Source organism: Oryza glaberrima, chromosome 8 (assembly GCF_000147395.1).
Source record: "Oryza glaberrima chromosome 8, OglaRS2, whole genome shotgun sequence".
NCBI classification, from domain to species: domain Eukaryota; kingdom Viridiplantae; phylum Streptophyta; class Magnoliopsida; order Poales; family Poaceae; genus Oryza; species Oryza glaberrima.
The window spans coordinates 1,648,251-1,663,643 of NC_068333.1; the positions used below are offsets into that span (position 1 = coordinate 1,648,251).

At 39.2% G+C, this 15,393-nt stretch overlaps 2 protein-coding genes across 3 annotated transcripts; both read right to left on the reverse strand.

Moving 5' to 3' along the window:
• Window positions 1–1,638: 1,638 nt before the first annotated feature.
• On the reverse strand, window positions 1,639–6,062 carry LOC127781160 (probable sugar phosphate/phosphate translocator At3g14410). Its single transcript, XM_052308073.1, has 8 exons — window positions 5,858–6,062; window positions 4,264–4,371; window positions 4,056–4,090; window positions 3,189–3,301; window positions 2,836–3,097; window positions 2,486–2,754; window positions 2,145–2,327; window positions 1,639–2,051 (listed from the first exon to the last, which is right to left on the reverse strand). Exons 1-7 carry the CDS (start codon window positions 5,978–5,980, stop codon window positions 2,185–2,187), a joined length of 1,053 nt encoding a protein of 350 aa, XP_052164033.1. The 5' UTR covers window positions 5,981–6,062; the 3' UTR covers window positions 1,639–2,051; window positions 2,145–2,184.
• A 1,271-nt stretch (window positions 6,063–7,333) lies between these two features.
• Window positions 7,334–13,442, reverse strand: LOC127783275 (uncharacterized). 2 transcript variants are annotated; one of them, XM_052310513.1, is made up of 16 exons: window positions 13,048–13,442; window positions 12,823–12,920; window positions 12,259–12,412; window positions 12,053–12,185; window positions 11,617–11,710; window positions 11,337–11,468; window positions 11,091–11,191; window positions 10,879–10,992; window positions 10,439–10,656; window positions 9,813–9,871; window positions 9,553–9,732; window positions 9,340–9,463; window positions 9,153–9,208; window positions 8,571–8,716; window positions 8,296–8,466; window positions 7,334–8,144 (listed from the first exon to the last, which is right to left on the reverse strand). In XM_052310513.1, exons 1-16 carry the CDS (start codon window positions 13,329–13,331, stop codon window positions 7,863–7,865), a joined length of 2,346 nt encoding a protein of 781 aa, XP_052166473.1. In that variant the 5' UTR covers window positions 13,332–13,442; the 3' UTR covers window positions 7,334–7,862. The 2 variants fall into 2 exon arrangements, with proteins under 2 accessions (XP_052166473.1, XP_052166472.1); XM_052310512.1 differs by having other exon boundaries at window positions 7,336–8,144; window positions 9,553–9,738.
• Window positions 13,443–15,393: the final 1,951 nt, after the last annotated feature.

Genomic DNA, 15,393 nt, shown 5'->3' on the forward strand with positions numbered 1-15,393 from the left:
TATTATACATTTGCATAAAATTTTTGAATAAGACGAATGGTCAAACATGTGAGAAAAAATCAATGGCATCATCTATTAAAAAATGAAGATAGTATATGGGAAGTCACTGAATTCGACCCCAAGATGGAGTGGCTTGAGCCTACCCGCCTTTGCCTCTTCAACACTGCCTTCTTCGACCTCCACAAAGAGTGTGAGTACATCCATCTGCTTCGCCATCATAATTAACTTAATTAATTTAATTTCTTGTTCATCCATACAACCATAGATGCATGTATATCCGAGCAATATAAATACGTTTGTTGATGAATTTATTTACAGCCTTATCTTTTTCTTATGCTTAGCAGACAAAATTTGAATTTTCAACCTTAAATTTGGAGTTGATTTTGGGGTTTTTTCATCGAAGTTTATTTTTCAGCCTTTGCTTTTATATCGTTAAGAACACATATATAAAAGTTTTATTCACAAATTATTTTTCATTTGCAAATATACCGTTTGGCTTATTCCCCGAATAAGCGAATCGATGAGGCGTTAGTGTGTAAAAACATTTTTTTTGTTTGGTTTTAACTAGTGTCTTGCCCTGATCTTACAGCCGAGGCTGGGCTTGGGCCACCGATCGACTCGCTCACTTACTCTGTTTATCCCGATTTGGAGACCTCCGTCAATATCATCTCAATCAAGGTTATCAAATCTGATGTGGGTTACCCTATCAGCGTCTTCGGTACAGTGCTAGCAAGGGATCAGTATGACTATAGATGTGTCTATTTGTTCAGGCGTGGTAGGGACGATCCCCAGATCATCAACTCGCCGGTTAGTATTTCATACTATCTCACAAATGGGGATTGAGTTTTTCTTCTTGAACTTTTTACATGGTTGCATAATATCACCTCACCATGCATGGGATTATTTTGAGAATTGTTTGAAATGTTTATGAAGTGGTTTGCACGCCTCCACCATATATTCTGCTGCTTTAACTTGTTATATACTGTAAGAACAAACTGTCTTGGCTATATACCACAAAAAGATTCATCAATCCATCTCTCACTTTATGAAAATAACAATGAGACACATAATCTGATTAGCGTGATGATATAGAAGTTGACAGTGCTAAATGTATCAAGTCTTGGATCTTCTAATGACATTAACTGAATTCTCATAAGTTGCTGATGATTAAATTGCATGATCTAGAGTAGTATATCTTTGTCATTTAATCGGTCCATACTGCCCATAAAATGCATGAGTTGGCTTTCATTTTTGTGTGATCTTTTAGTTAGACTATGTCTTATATTAGTCTAACAAGCACACATACATGAGAGACCGACCAATTTATAGAAATTGGGTTTGTGCCAGACTCACCACCACCACCACCAAAGGTTCAAGTGAGCAACTGTTTTGGTTGTAAAGAGTTTCAGCACGTTCCAGGTTTCAAGATGAAAAGCTTCAATTAAGTTTCACAGTAACTTGGGATTCTTGTGAAGAGCAGATTTCTGGGAGCTTTATCATGCTTTAATGCAATGGCGCGTAGGTGATGCTACAACTAGAATGATTGGAACACTCGTCACCTGAGATCTGATAAGTGTAGTTGGACAATTCATTCGAAATGTTATATGGACCAAGCATCTTAAATCTCAAATCGTTCCAAGTGCAAAATGTATAGAATGGATTGACATTGAATTTAAGTAGTTTTTGGAGGTTACATATCAAACTATTGATCTTTGAAAATTTTGCACATACTTGACATAGGCAGTCCTCCATTGGCAGGACCTCCTAGGTAAGGAAAACATTGTATAAGAATCAGGTTGCATATTTGTGAAGAACCTGATAAATTGCTACAGCAAGTTCAAATGACAACAAAATACATCTACAGAACCTAATTGATATGTATGGCGTGCTCTGACTTTTTCGAGCGAACAAAACGGTACGCTAACGTATACACTTCACTTCTTTAAGCATTGTTGTACAAAATGTCTTCCCTGCTGATAAGTAGGAAGAGAACAAAAAATGTATCCAAGGAGAGCTGACCAACTCAAAGGAAAAGCGAGAGCTCATTTCTCCTGTATCACAACTCACAAGCATATGCAACGACCATCAGTATATTTTGTGGATACAACAAATGTATGCATTAGCAAGCTTCGGAATTATATTACCTTCTTCAAAAATCTGTTCAAAACCTCACAGCTTTCAGTGCTATGAAGCTTCTTTAGTCGAGATCGATGTCTCAACATCTTGCGGGCTTCCTGGGTTGGCTTTGCTGTCAGCACTCTGCTGCTCATTCCCTTGGGGTTTCGGTTTGAGCTTATGATTGTTATATGCAACCACACCTGCTATTGCTGCAGAACACATAAAAATGGATGGTCAATATCTAATCCACTTTTAAATGCAGTTGCTTACAGAGGTTAATAGGGAAAAGAAAGTGAAATGGAACTACAAGGGCTCCAAAGATATATAGTATGAAGTTAATCCAGTTAGAGAAAAGTCAGTACAATACCTATGGCATAGCCAATTATATTTATAAAGGTAAGCTGTGTATCAGCAAAGATAGCAGCTGACAGCAACACCACGGACCAATCCCTCACAACTCCCGTAACACGAGCTGTCAGTGCACTAGTTCTGGAAATGACAAGGAAAACTGACATATTGAGGATGAAAGTGCACAGGCAGTTTAAGAACAATGTGAATGGTGGGAAGTTCCATGAGGCACTTTCATCCATCTTGGGCTTCTCTAAGAACAACCAGGGAATAAAGAGACACAAAGCACTGCAGGAAAATGGTATGACAAAGTCAAAATAATGAAAAGTTTTCAAGTTAATTAATTATGAGATCGAGTGGTCAAGATACCTGCAAGGGCTAACATAGTACATCATGGAAATCAAATTAAGCCTAACACCTTTTTTCTTCAGAAAAATCTCAATGAAGATCAGTCTAAGGGCTTCTGCGACAACTCCACCCATCTGGTAAACCACACCAACCCAGCTGATTGTAATTTCACCAACAGAGGCCACAATAACCCCAACACTGATGACAGACATGATAGCAAGCATTTTACAACTCATTTCTTCAAGGCCAAAGGCAGCTCCAAGGAGAAACACAGCTACTGGCACTACAATTTTCCAACAAAGAGTACATTAACATCATATTCTAAATTAATAAAAAAAAACCTTATGACTCGATAAAAAAAGCAGCTCACATACTTATCGCCTTCAGCATCTGTGCAAATGCAACAGATATATAGAGGTAAGCACTGTTCCCTAGCCAGAGTGTCATTGCAAACATTGCTCCGATTGGAATGACTGAACTAATATATCTGCAAGCCCAGATGTACTGGTAAGAAAGAAATACAATTCTGGATTTCTGGTACTCATTATGAACAACACAAGCAAGCAATATGCCGGGAGTTCAGTGTTATATGCTAGTTAAGAAACAAATAGCAAAAGACTCTCCTGAGGAACAATGGTATTGAATTCAGATAGAAATATTGCAGAGCATCTAAACAAGTGCAGATGGGTAGCTACAGCCAAATATTGAAAATTGAACCTTTCCAAAAGAGTACAAGAAAGCTTACTCATTACACTATTCAGAATTAACAAACCTCCCTCCATCCAATCAAAATCAAGGACTGCCAAATTTCAAATGACTTCTATTATGTTCCATCATTTTATGCCTCTTAACTTTACCATATGCATATTCAGCTGCTCCACCAGGCCCCAGTCAATAAATTGAAAATTTAAGAATAAAGTATTTTTCGTCATTAACAACAAATGGCACAACACTCTTTTACTGCCCTAAGAGGAGGTTTCAAGAAACAGTTGTTTTAACTGTTATCCTTTTTTTTCATTCTCTAACATGGCATATCTGTATCTATTTTTGACAAAAATCCAACAATGTCATTAAGGAAATAATAATAATTCTTCAGCATAAATCCATAAACTCTATTCCTGATTTGTTCTTATAAAGGAGGGATAGACTTGCGAATGTCTTATTCATGCTGTGATGGATCATGGAACATGATATACTGATGAAAACCTACTGTGCAAATAAGAGAATTATACATGACTCACATATCGGTAGTCATTCCCTCCTCAATCTTTACAATCTGGGAAATATCATCAAAATAAAGGGAAATAATAAGTTTATGGATGTACTGAGTGCCAAAAAGGCTGTTGGAACCATGAAGAATTTCAATTATTACAAAGATTAGGGATTTCTTCTTTTTTTTGCAGGGATTATTGGCAGAGAGCATTTTTTTTAATGCACATGAATAAGTACCTTGAAGATCTTTGTAATTGCGAAGCACACTACAGATGAGAAAACCATGTGCAGCAGAGTTAATGCCACAGGATAGGGGAAGTTGATCTCTTTTGAGGATAAAACCCACTGCATCAGGCAAAAACATGATACTAGTTAACAAGGTTACATTTATCAAGGAAAAAGAATTTGCGGACATCTCCGGGAACAACGATGGAGTGTGTTGAAAGGCTGTTCATCAAAGTTGCTACTGAACATAAAATTATGTTTGACGTTGTAGTAAAATTGAAACATCATGCAACTGCATGTGTAACATAAAAAATCCAATATAGTTGATACAATTTTGACAGCCCAGCAAAATTGGTACTACTTTGTCAACTGACAGTAACTTTGTGGCAATAACAATTCCACGCATATTGAGTCAAGTAGCAATTGAACCCATAAATTACACTAGGAAGCCAAGTTGGAATCATGTGTTAAGGCCCCTAATACATGATGAGCATCTAATCATTTTGCTAAAAAGAAGTCATAAGCAGCCAAGGAGTTATCAATGTTATAAATATGTTTGTGCATATGGAAAAGCTGGTACTACTTTTGCCATGTGATTTTCGGAATGATGTTAGTCTATTATTGAGTTAGACTGAAGTAATAATGAAAACCATAGAGCAAATGAACTTTCTGGTATATAAGTTACTTTCCAGTAGAAGATAGTATCTAATTGGTCGACAAATGTCAAACATTAGTGCACCGGACCAAACTAAAACCATGAACTTCTTGTGCTCTGCACACTTTAGCAGCAAAAAGAATCTAATTCCTTATTATGGAAGTAAGTTAAGTACCTTTCAGCTGTCATACAAAGAAAGTCAACCCTTCCCATAGAAATAGATCTAGATTTTTTAGCAGTAAAACTAAGCAAGAAAACGAGCACTCCTATGAGAATCCTCAGATCTAAGGTACTCAGCTTTTGGAACTTGGCGATGGCATTAACAACATTTTGCGTCAATGTCTCACACAGAAGGCATTAATCATCTTTGAAAAAAAAAGTAATGTTCTTATGGAATATGAGGTACTCAGTTTTTGGAACTTGGCGATGGCATTAACAACATTTTGCGTCAATGTCTCACACAGAAGGCATTAATCATCTTTGAAAAAAAAAAAGTAATGTTCTTATGGAATATGAACGACAAAACCCCATTCTCAGCTATGGGAGAGCTCAAGCTTGACACCATCTTCGAATCTCGAAAGCGCTCACTCTAGACCGCACACGGAGATGCAATCCACCAATTTTCACCAAGTTTACACGCATCCCGCGGTGTCAGAACATCCATGACGCCAATACTGAGACAACAATTAACACTAATCTAAACCCTCCTGACCATCCATGAAAAGCTAGAGGGGAACAGAAATCCGGAATCCTACCCATTTCGCACACAGTACAGCACCAGAAACAAAAACGAGCCGCCACAGAAAACCCCCCGCCCGCCGCGCCGTACAGCCGGGCACGCCGGCGGCGGATCACGCGCACGCGCAGGCAGAATCCGCCGGAGAAGCGCGGGGGTAGAGAAGAGGGGAGGGGATGGTGTCGGCTGAGAGAGGGGTTGCTTTGGTGGCTTGCCTTGTTGAAGAAGATCTGGCCGCCGGAGATGGCGATGTAGAAGAGGAGGTGGAGGTACGTCACGGCGCCGTCCCTCCATGCCCCCTTCCCCCCAGCCGCCGCCTCCGCCGCGGTCCTCTCCATGGCCGCCGCGTCGCTGCTCCGCCGCTGCTCGCCGTGGCTCGCGGCCGCGTCGGCGGTAGAAATAGGAGGGAGGGAAGGAGGGAGTGCGTGCGTCGTGATTCGCGTGCTCCCATCGCCAAGGAAAAGGTCGGCGAGGGCAAGCCGCGGCTACTCCTGGGCCCACAAGTCAGTGACACTGGAACAGGTCAAAACCTGTGTGGTTTTTTTTGGGAGTGGTCAAAATCTTTTTCGTCAGCGTTAGGCAGGTGTGTACAGTTTTTTTTTTTTTAAGAACTGGTGTATACAGTATGAAATGAAAATATATTACCCTGGTTTTTTATGGGACGGAGAAAGTATACTAATAGTACTCACTCCGACCTAAAATATAAACATTTTTAGAATAATACCAAGTCAAACATTTTTAACTTTGATTGTTAATACAAAGAAAAGATCAATCATGTAAAATTGATGTTACAATATTTATCATTAAACAAGCTATCACAATATGCAACTATTTGCATTTAAAGTATTTTACTTTTATATATATTGTTGGTTAAAATAACATCTTAAAAATTATGTTGAAGTCCAAAAATACTTATATTTTGAAACGGATGGAGTAGTAATCATTTAAAAAACCCACATGCATACATTTTGCAAGTAATTATTATATACTTTTTAAACGTTAACTCCTTGTATGTCGCACAGTTGGCCGTGTACATCCAGCTTGGATGCAGGGTCAGATTTCAATCCATTTTTTAAAAGAAAAAATACTCGTCACAAAGTTGACAGCAACATCAATTTGATGTACTACAACCATAGCTTATTTGCCCTAACTGCATCATCTAACAATCATCAACAAGAGTACTACATCAATCCACTGTTTCCACATCTCTAACAATTTCTATGGGAAAATAAAACGGAGGCCCCTTGAGGATGCTCATCTTGATGGAGCCTTCTACTCCACTGGCGACATGAACACATGATAATCCCATCGTGCTCAGCCAGCTAGTGAGCTCATTTTTTAGATAATGAGCTAGTGAGCTCATGTCTCTTGAAATCGTAGCGATCGTAGATGTTGTTGTGCTATATGATGCCTTTGCTGAAAGTATTGTCACCGAGCTGATCATCAGTTCATCACCACACCTGATCGTCGGGTCGATCACCAAGATCAGTTTAAGAGTGTAAGTGGCTGATCCACGAACTCATTTATAAGTTAAAATGAGCGGGTAAGTGGCTTATTTTGATCTTTAATAAGTGGGTTTGTAGATTACCTACTCACATATAAGTGGGTGTGCGAGTAAGTAGTTCGAATGATGTTTCCAAATTCACACATGTTTCATGTTTGGAACACTATGAGCTAGCTAACCTTCAGTTCAAGTTTGGAAAGACACCCTTGAAAGAATTTGGAGAATGACGACATAGAGAAACTGAGAGATATTCAGAGTATGCTAAATTTTCTAGCTTGCTCAAGATAACATCTGAATTTGATCAAATATATTTGCATCATGCACATGAATAACAACAACGAAGAGGAAATATTACTGACCGATTTTTTTTTTCAAATCGAGCTGAGGTGGACTTGTATAACGGTGCAGGCACAAAGGTCTTGGCACAAAACAAAAGAGACCAAATGCAACGAATTTCGATTTTTGTTGAATTCAAAATTTTGGATTCGAACTTTTAGACTATTTAAGTGGAGAAAGTTATTACAGACTTGTGGTAGTAAAGTTGAGCCAAAAGAAAAAAAAACTTAAGTGCTCCATGAACCAGTTTCTCAACTGAAAATTTTCATGTGGAACAGGACCATCGAGATACAAAACTATCTGAAAGTGTTGAATTTCTCTCTCTAGCGAACAAATCAAACTACTCTGCTGCTCTATCATGCTATGCGTATCATTGGAAACTAATCTAAAGAGATGTTTATCTCAAAGCTGGACTCTGAGCTGATGGTCTCCTTGTTGGTGGTCCCAGCAGGATGATCGGCACACTCCAGCATCAGCCTCAGGTGCACCGGCTTCATGATTGTCAGGTCCCTCGAATCCTTGCAGCTCTCCATCAGTAGCTCAACGCCTGCGTGATCCTCGCGACGCTGGCACTGGATGATCCTCTTCACCAGTGCTTGCTGTTCTCCGTGGTCATCTTTCGCGCTATCGATCTTCAGGTACAACGCAGCAGAGGCCACCAGCTGCAAAGGCAACATGGCATTGTGTGAACAATGTGTCTGAACTTCTAGGTGATGAAAACATGAGTAATTGAGAGTTATCATGACATAACAACAGTAAAGGCATTTCCCTCCAACAAGGTAGAAGATTGTTTTTTAGAGGAGACAGACGAACCTCGCATGTCCCAGGACTGACATTAACAACACAGTTGAAATGCGCTCTTCTCTGTTCTTGATAACTTCCATCTGAAAGGTTCTCATTACCTTCATGCACTGTAGGTTCCTCAGGAACTTCAGAAAAAGCTAGGTTGTCTATCTCATCATACCATTGCTGTGCTATACCAACCTGAGTTCATGTGCATCGGATCAAGGATTAGCTTCTTTCAACTGTGGTCAAACTCTATGCAAGAGATCACAGAGTTCATGAACAAAATAAGGAGTTCCTTTTACCTTTTCTGTGCTTGTGGATGGTTCATCAAAACCAGATACCTCAGCACCAGATCCCCTTACTTGGCGCCAAATACAACTCTCGACCAAAGGCGCGGCAAGTTGAGTATCAGCTGGTATATCTACAGAAACCTTTATATTGCATCTTCCTGTGAAATGAACACATCGAGTTACACCAATATCTTGAATGAATCCCACATAGCAGTACAGTGTGGCATCAGTAGACAAAACAATAAGTAAAGCTCCTCTTAAAATTATGCACCTGAGTAACTTACATTATTTCTCATGATTATTCAAATTTGTGCAGTTTGTTTTAGAATTGGAAAGTTTGTATTATGCAATTGCAGCACATGACTGCTGTCAATTCAAAAGCAATTGAGGTTGAAGGCACCGCAAGTTACAAAAAAAATGCTGAAAGCAAGCAAATGTGATACCACTCTATCTGAGGTAACAAGGGTCTAAAGGTCATGTGACCATAAACTTGCAAGTAGATTTAGAGCTGTCATAAGTGCAGTCAATGATGGTCATGTGGCACACATGGAACAACCGGATAATAGTAACAGGCAGATACTGTTTATCACTTACCTGGGAGCACATTTACTTTACGGGTATGCTCTTGAAATTTTCCAATGGAATGTCCCCTGCCGATTCATTACAAAACAAAGAGAAATGAATATCAAAACAGTGCACACTCAAGCTTCTACCATCAGCATATCAATTTCCATGTCATCACAAACACGTTGAGCATATAAATATAGGATAAGCAGCTTACCTGGTTGATACTCTCTCGAGATGGCAAACAAACCAATACGGCAACCCAAGGACCCCAAAATTCGAAAATTGAATATTTGAGGTGCCATTGGTATCCAAGTCATGCTTCAAAACCCTTTGACCATCTTCACAGAAAGGAAATAAATTGGAACCATTTATTATATAATTTGACAGAAAATTAAGTCTTAACATCAATAATAGCTTATAGATCAACCTGCATCACAGAAGATAATGTACTTCTGAAATCTTGCAACAGACGAGACAAGTTCCTTGAACGGGATCTTCCCCAACAGATCAGAATGCTCTTTAGCACTTGACGACCAATTCATGTTCATATCCTTCAGGAGAGCACATCTTTCATGTATTATTTGCTGATATGACTCCATTTCTTCAGCTATACCTTCACAAGACTTTAACTCTTCAATGAGCTAGGGAAATTTAAATCTGACATACCAAAAAAAGGAATTCACTGACCTCTTCCAATTTCCTGTTTTTGACCAGTTGATACACTCAAGATCCATGATGTTTCAAAGCTGCAAACAACAGTAATATAAGAACTAAGAAACATTTCTTAGCAAATCATCAAGATAATATGTCCAAAACAGGAACCACCTATAACTGACGCACAGTATATTGTGTGTGCATGCCATATAAAAAGTTAAAAACCAAGAAAGTAGTGCAGCTTTACTGAATTAAGCACTTCAATAGTTTATTTAAGCACAGCCATAGATGGTAAAATATTTCTTGTAAAAACTATAGGTTCACCATGAACAAGAAAAGTCTCTTAAGAAGAATGTTGTTCCGCATTCCCGAAAGAAGCATCTTCTTGTCACACTTGATCAAAAGAATAGCCAGCAAGCATCCACAGAACCATTATTGAGCTCCATTATCGATATGGAACTAAAACTGGGATCTGACTGGACTGTACATGCACAACATGTCAACCCCCAAACGAATGACAATCTAACATAGAAAAGGTGCAGAAAATTGAAAATAAGTTAAATTAGATGCAAATGGCTATAGCCATTGTGAGAGAGACAAATTAATCCAATTGATATTTAAAGAAGGTCAACGTGTAGGGGGCGAGAAGTTGTGCATACTTGCGGTCTGCTACTAAGAAGTCATCTTCTGTAATATTTAGCAAATGCCATGGAAATGCTATTGAATCTGCAATGAAATTTTCACTTGGAGCATCTTCCCGTCTCAAGCCTAGCTTATCAACAATCCAACTCCAGATGCCACTGCTACTTTTACTGGAGACTGGATAAACGGTCTCTAACATCCTCCTTCCCAAATCTGCTTTTCTAACTGCGTGGTTCTGAACAAGAATCAGGCAGTATGGTTTGAATGCGATGCATTAGTACATGTGTAGTTGTAAATTATCCAAGGTAAAGGACAAGGAAAGAAGTAGAAGGTGTAATATGCAAACAAGACCTACGGATAATTGAATACACAGTACTCAAGAAAACTATCGCTACTGAAAAGAGCATACTTCTCATGTAGAGAAAAAAAAGGAATTGATTCTACTGTGAATAATTACCTCTGAATCTACAATATACAGACAATCTTCAGCAGTATTATAAAATGATGCAGCAGGGCGCAAGAACTTGGCAGATTCAAATTCACCATCCTCAAAGCCAGGGGAGCATCCAATCTGAAAAGGGCAAATACAATTATCATCCTGCATGGCTGCAGTCCTACACTCTGTGCAGATAAGATTTAAACCCAACTGAAACAGAAAGTCATACATACATAATCTAAAATAGTCCCATTGCTGTTGCTAATGATGACCCTATGGTGGTTACTGTCTGAGATGAAAATGCGATCTCCATCTTCATCAACCGATATGCAAGCTACAGCACATTAAGTTGACTATTTGAGTATTTACAACTTCTGGATTAAATGGGAAAAAACATGTCATCAATTTCATAGAATTAGGCTGCAATATTGATGTTTAAGTAGAAAATTATATGACAGAAAAAGGTGACAAGTAAGTACCAGGATGGTATAGTAACAAATTTCTTACAGAACCAACATACGGTTCTTTAGGAACCTCTTCTTTTTGCCAAGAAACTCTTGATTCTAAAGCAGTGTCAGAAGGTTCAGCTTTCAAGACAGCATTGTCCATGCCTGCTTTCAATAAAGATTTGCAGGCTTAACAAATGATGAGCATCAAACTAAGCACAAAAACACAGCAGAAAAGTTCAAGAGAACAGAAAATTTAGACAAGACATAATTTATAACATTATAAATATAGCCAGTTATGTTTTGTTTTTACCCTTGATCAAAACCTCAAGCTCTTCATCCAAATTTGAGAAGAGGGCATGATCCTTAGAACCTTCAAATAGCAAGCAGCAAGCACCATTTGTAATCTGAACACTCATGAAAGGACATTCTTGTTTCAACAAAGTATTTAATACAAGAAAATGCAACACAAGGTCTTCAATTTTAACAGAGACATGATTAGAGAGCTCTTGAAACTGAGTCTAACACTGCCAAAATTGAATATACCAAATGTGCATAACATATTTGTAGAATATATATAGGTGAAATCTCCAGGTTAAAATGCAATAAAAATACACCAAAGGCATCAACGAAAAGTGGAATACAGTTATTTATGCATCACAAATTCACCATTCACGAACGCTTATTGATCATGAAAACATTTTCAAACTTCTATAGTACTACTAAGATTTTGAGGTTATGTGCCTTACATGTGTAAAGTCTTTATCTGACATCAAGATAGGAAAAGTAAAGTACTCCTTCATTACTGTATGAATTGTTTGGCTTTGTAGGGAACTAATATCACTCCCATACTCCATAGCGAAAACAGTCAGACGTGGATACCTAAGAAGGGGACGAGTTAAAACAAGTTCCAGATTTTGTCAGGCTAGAAAACCAGCATGCCTTACATAAATACCTCTGTTGAAGATACTTCAATCTTTGAAAAGCAGATGAAAGTTTTCCATGGCTGTCTGATGTTCCACAAGATTCATATAAAAGGATAAGGTATACTCCTTGATTGAGGGTCTTCCAGGTGTCATTCATGCAGTTCAACCAACAATGGTTTTGCCCTGCATCAATAAATTGTAGGTTATACCAAGGAATTAATCCTCAGGAATAAGGAGCAGCACATTTACTCGCATCTACAAGCAAAGGCTAGCACTATTCCTGTACCAGACGCAAGTTCATTTCAGCTTTGGAAGAACTTGGACGAAACATAATAAATAACGATGAAAATCATTACACTCTTGTACGTTAGAACAGAACAGCCTCTTCACAAACAATGCAAACGGTTCAGGTGGGAAAACATGGTAACTAGAAGGAAATTTATGATTTTTTTTGGCACATGAATATTAACAACATTGCAAATCTTAACAGAAACAAGCTAGCCGTTTGCAACAATGCAACATCCTCTATAACGATTTTGGTTTGTTTTTTTTTTTTTTTGGTTTATTCTCCACTAAACAATTGCATGGTATACCTTCAAGTGTCCCAAAGGTGGATTTGATGAAATGTAGGATTTCAGACTGTGAAGCAGATGTGTCAGGCTCACTTGATACTGTTGCCATGGAGCTCTTCCTGGACAGAGGCAAACCAACAAGATATGAAATACATCAGCACCAGAAAACGAAATGTAGAAATGAAATGAGGAATTAAAATGCGCAGCCCTTCGTCAAGCAGCCACTAGCTAGCTACTCTACCTCACCTCGTCGAGTGGTGCGCCTCCCAAGCCGTGGCCGTGGCCGCGGCCGCCGCGCTATGACGCCGAGGCAGACTGCGCCACAGGCGGGGACCCAGCCAAGCGGACGAGCTGAAGCTGCGGCGGCAGCCGCCGCAATCCCCCACCGGCTGCTTCAGCGGGAGCAGCGTCCCCGGAGCAGAATAGGACGACGACGAGGGGACGACGCCGCAACGGAGCAGCGCGGCGGCGGGATCGCCGCCGCGGCGGCGCCCGAGGCGGCGCAGCGCCGCGGCCGAAGCCTGCACCATCAGAGCACCCGCCCGCCTCGCCTCGCCTCCGTCCCCGCTCGGCGCAGCAGCGTAGAATGGATCGCACGAAGCCGCAGGGCGAGGCGACGCGGCGGCGGCGAGCGGCGAGCGGCGGCGGCGGCGGCGGCGGGAGGAGAGGTAGGGCGGCGAGTCGGGGGGACAGAGTGCGGGTTGAGTTAGCTGGGCTGGTTTGTTTTGGTTTTAGATGGGCCACTTCAAGTTCGAGGCCCATGAATAATTTGGGCCCAAAGCTAACTGTGAGGAGAACATAACTGGGCCGAACATGTGGGCCTGAAGACTTGGAAGTTCTCAGATAGATGATGGGCCGGACAAGGACAAAGGAGGCAAAGTACATAAATATTCTTTGTGCCATTTCTGGAAAGGAAACTCCAATTCTTTAATAATTTTAGCGGTGGAATTAAAAAAAGATATGGCCCATACCATATATTACATACTCCCTCCGTCCTATAAAAAACCAATCTAGTACTAGATGTGACACATACTCATCACATTCTAATACTATTAATCTGGATATACCTTTGTTTAGATTCATTGTATTAGAATATGTCACATCAGATTCGTTTTTTTCGGAATGGAGGGAGTACACTTTATTCATTCACGAATCTTGAAAAGGGATTATTATTGCAAAGAATGTCTAGTATTGTAGCTGGAAAAGGTAGAACATTTTCCAAACACAATTTGGCGCACATATGCGCGCCACATGTAAGTTTCAATATTCCCAGTGAGAATCAACTGCCCATAGTCTTAAAAAAAACCGCCCACAACATGATCATCTCCTTGCCTGCTTTACCAATATTCTTAGCTGACCTGAAAGGTTATTATCTTGTCTTTTGAAGGGTATAAGAAAATTGTCTTGCAAAATTGACTCAGTTATAAAATCCATGTTTAATATCGAACTGAAAAGTTTTCAGATATTCACTTCGGAAAAAATATACCTGAAAAGTTTTCGCAAAGGGAATAAAATACGGTATCAAAGTTTAGTTCCCCTACCCTTATGGACTACTCCTTTCGTTTCAAGTTATAAGACGTTTTGACTTTGGTCAAAGTCAAACTGCTTTAAGTTTAACAAACTTTGTAGAAAAAATAATAAAATTTGCAACCCAAGACAAATTGATTATGAAAATATATTAATTATTAATTTGATGAAACTAATTTAGTATTATAAATATTACAATATTTGTCTATAAACTTAGTCAAGCTTAAAACAGTTTGACTTTGACCAAAATCAAAATGTCTTTTAAAACGGTCAAAAACGTCTTTTAAAACGGAGGGAGTATTCATTATCACGGGCAAACAGTACGATTTTTCCTAGTATTTCTTAGAATTCTTTTTTAAAATGAAAACTTTAACTTTCATTTATAATAATATGTTGTTATTCGTTTTAAGCGGCAGTTTCAGCCATAATCCATAACAACTTTAGAACACATAGAGTTTGAGGAAACTCCAACCATAGTATATAATTTTTTGTCGATTTCAAACAATACCATAAAATTTCAATTTCAAGGGTATCAATTAATATCACATATTGAACCAAAATTATAGCGCCGTACTACTTTTATTGTCCCATTAGAAAGTCGTATGGAACTTATCACAAACATACATCGTAAGCTCCACGTTAGTTATAGAATTTCGAGCTCCTTCGAAACGCAGAAATTCCACAGAAATCAGTCCAATTCCCACGAAATTCCCGCAAAATTCCTCCATTCCAAAGGCAGCCTTGATACGTTCATTTCGAAAGGGGAAAGTTCCATGTTATAAAACAAGACTACAGCTCACATGCTTTAGGGCTATACATCCATTTAATTTCCCTGTAGTTGCAATGCCAAAAGATCAAGAGAACACATCAGATTGACTCAGCAATCCAAAAACAAGCAATGATCCAAACATATCTTCACTGTCACGATGCATCTGTCTGCATTTCTTTTTTCAAGAATACCTGAGCCGCTTTCTCATGAGGCTCCAGAGAAGGCCACAAGAATCTGCAACTTTAACACTTGCAGCAAAAACAACCATAAAGTTTCAGAATGCCCAGCTCCTGGTT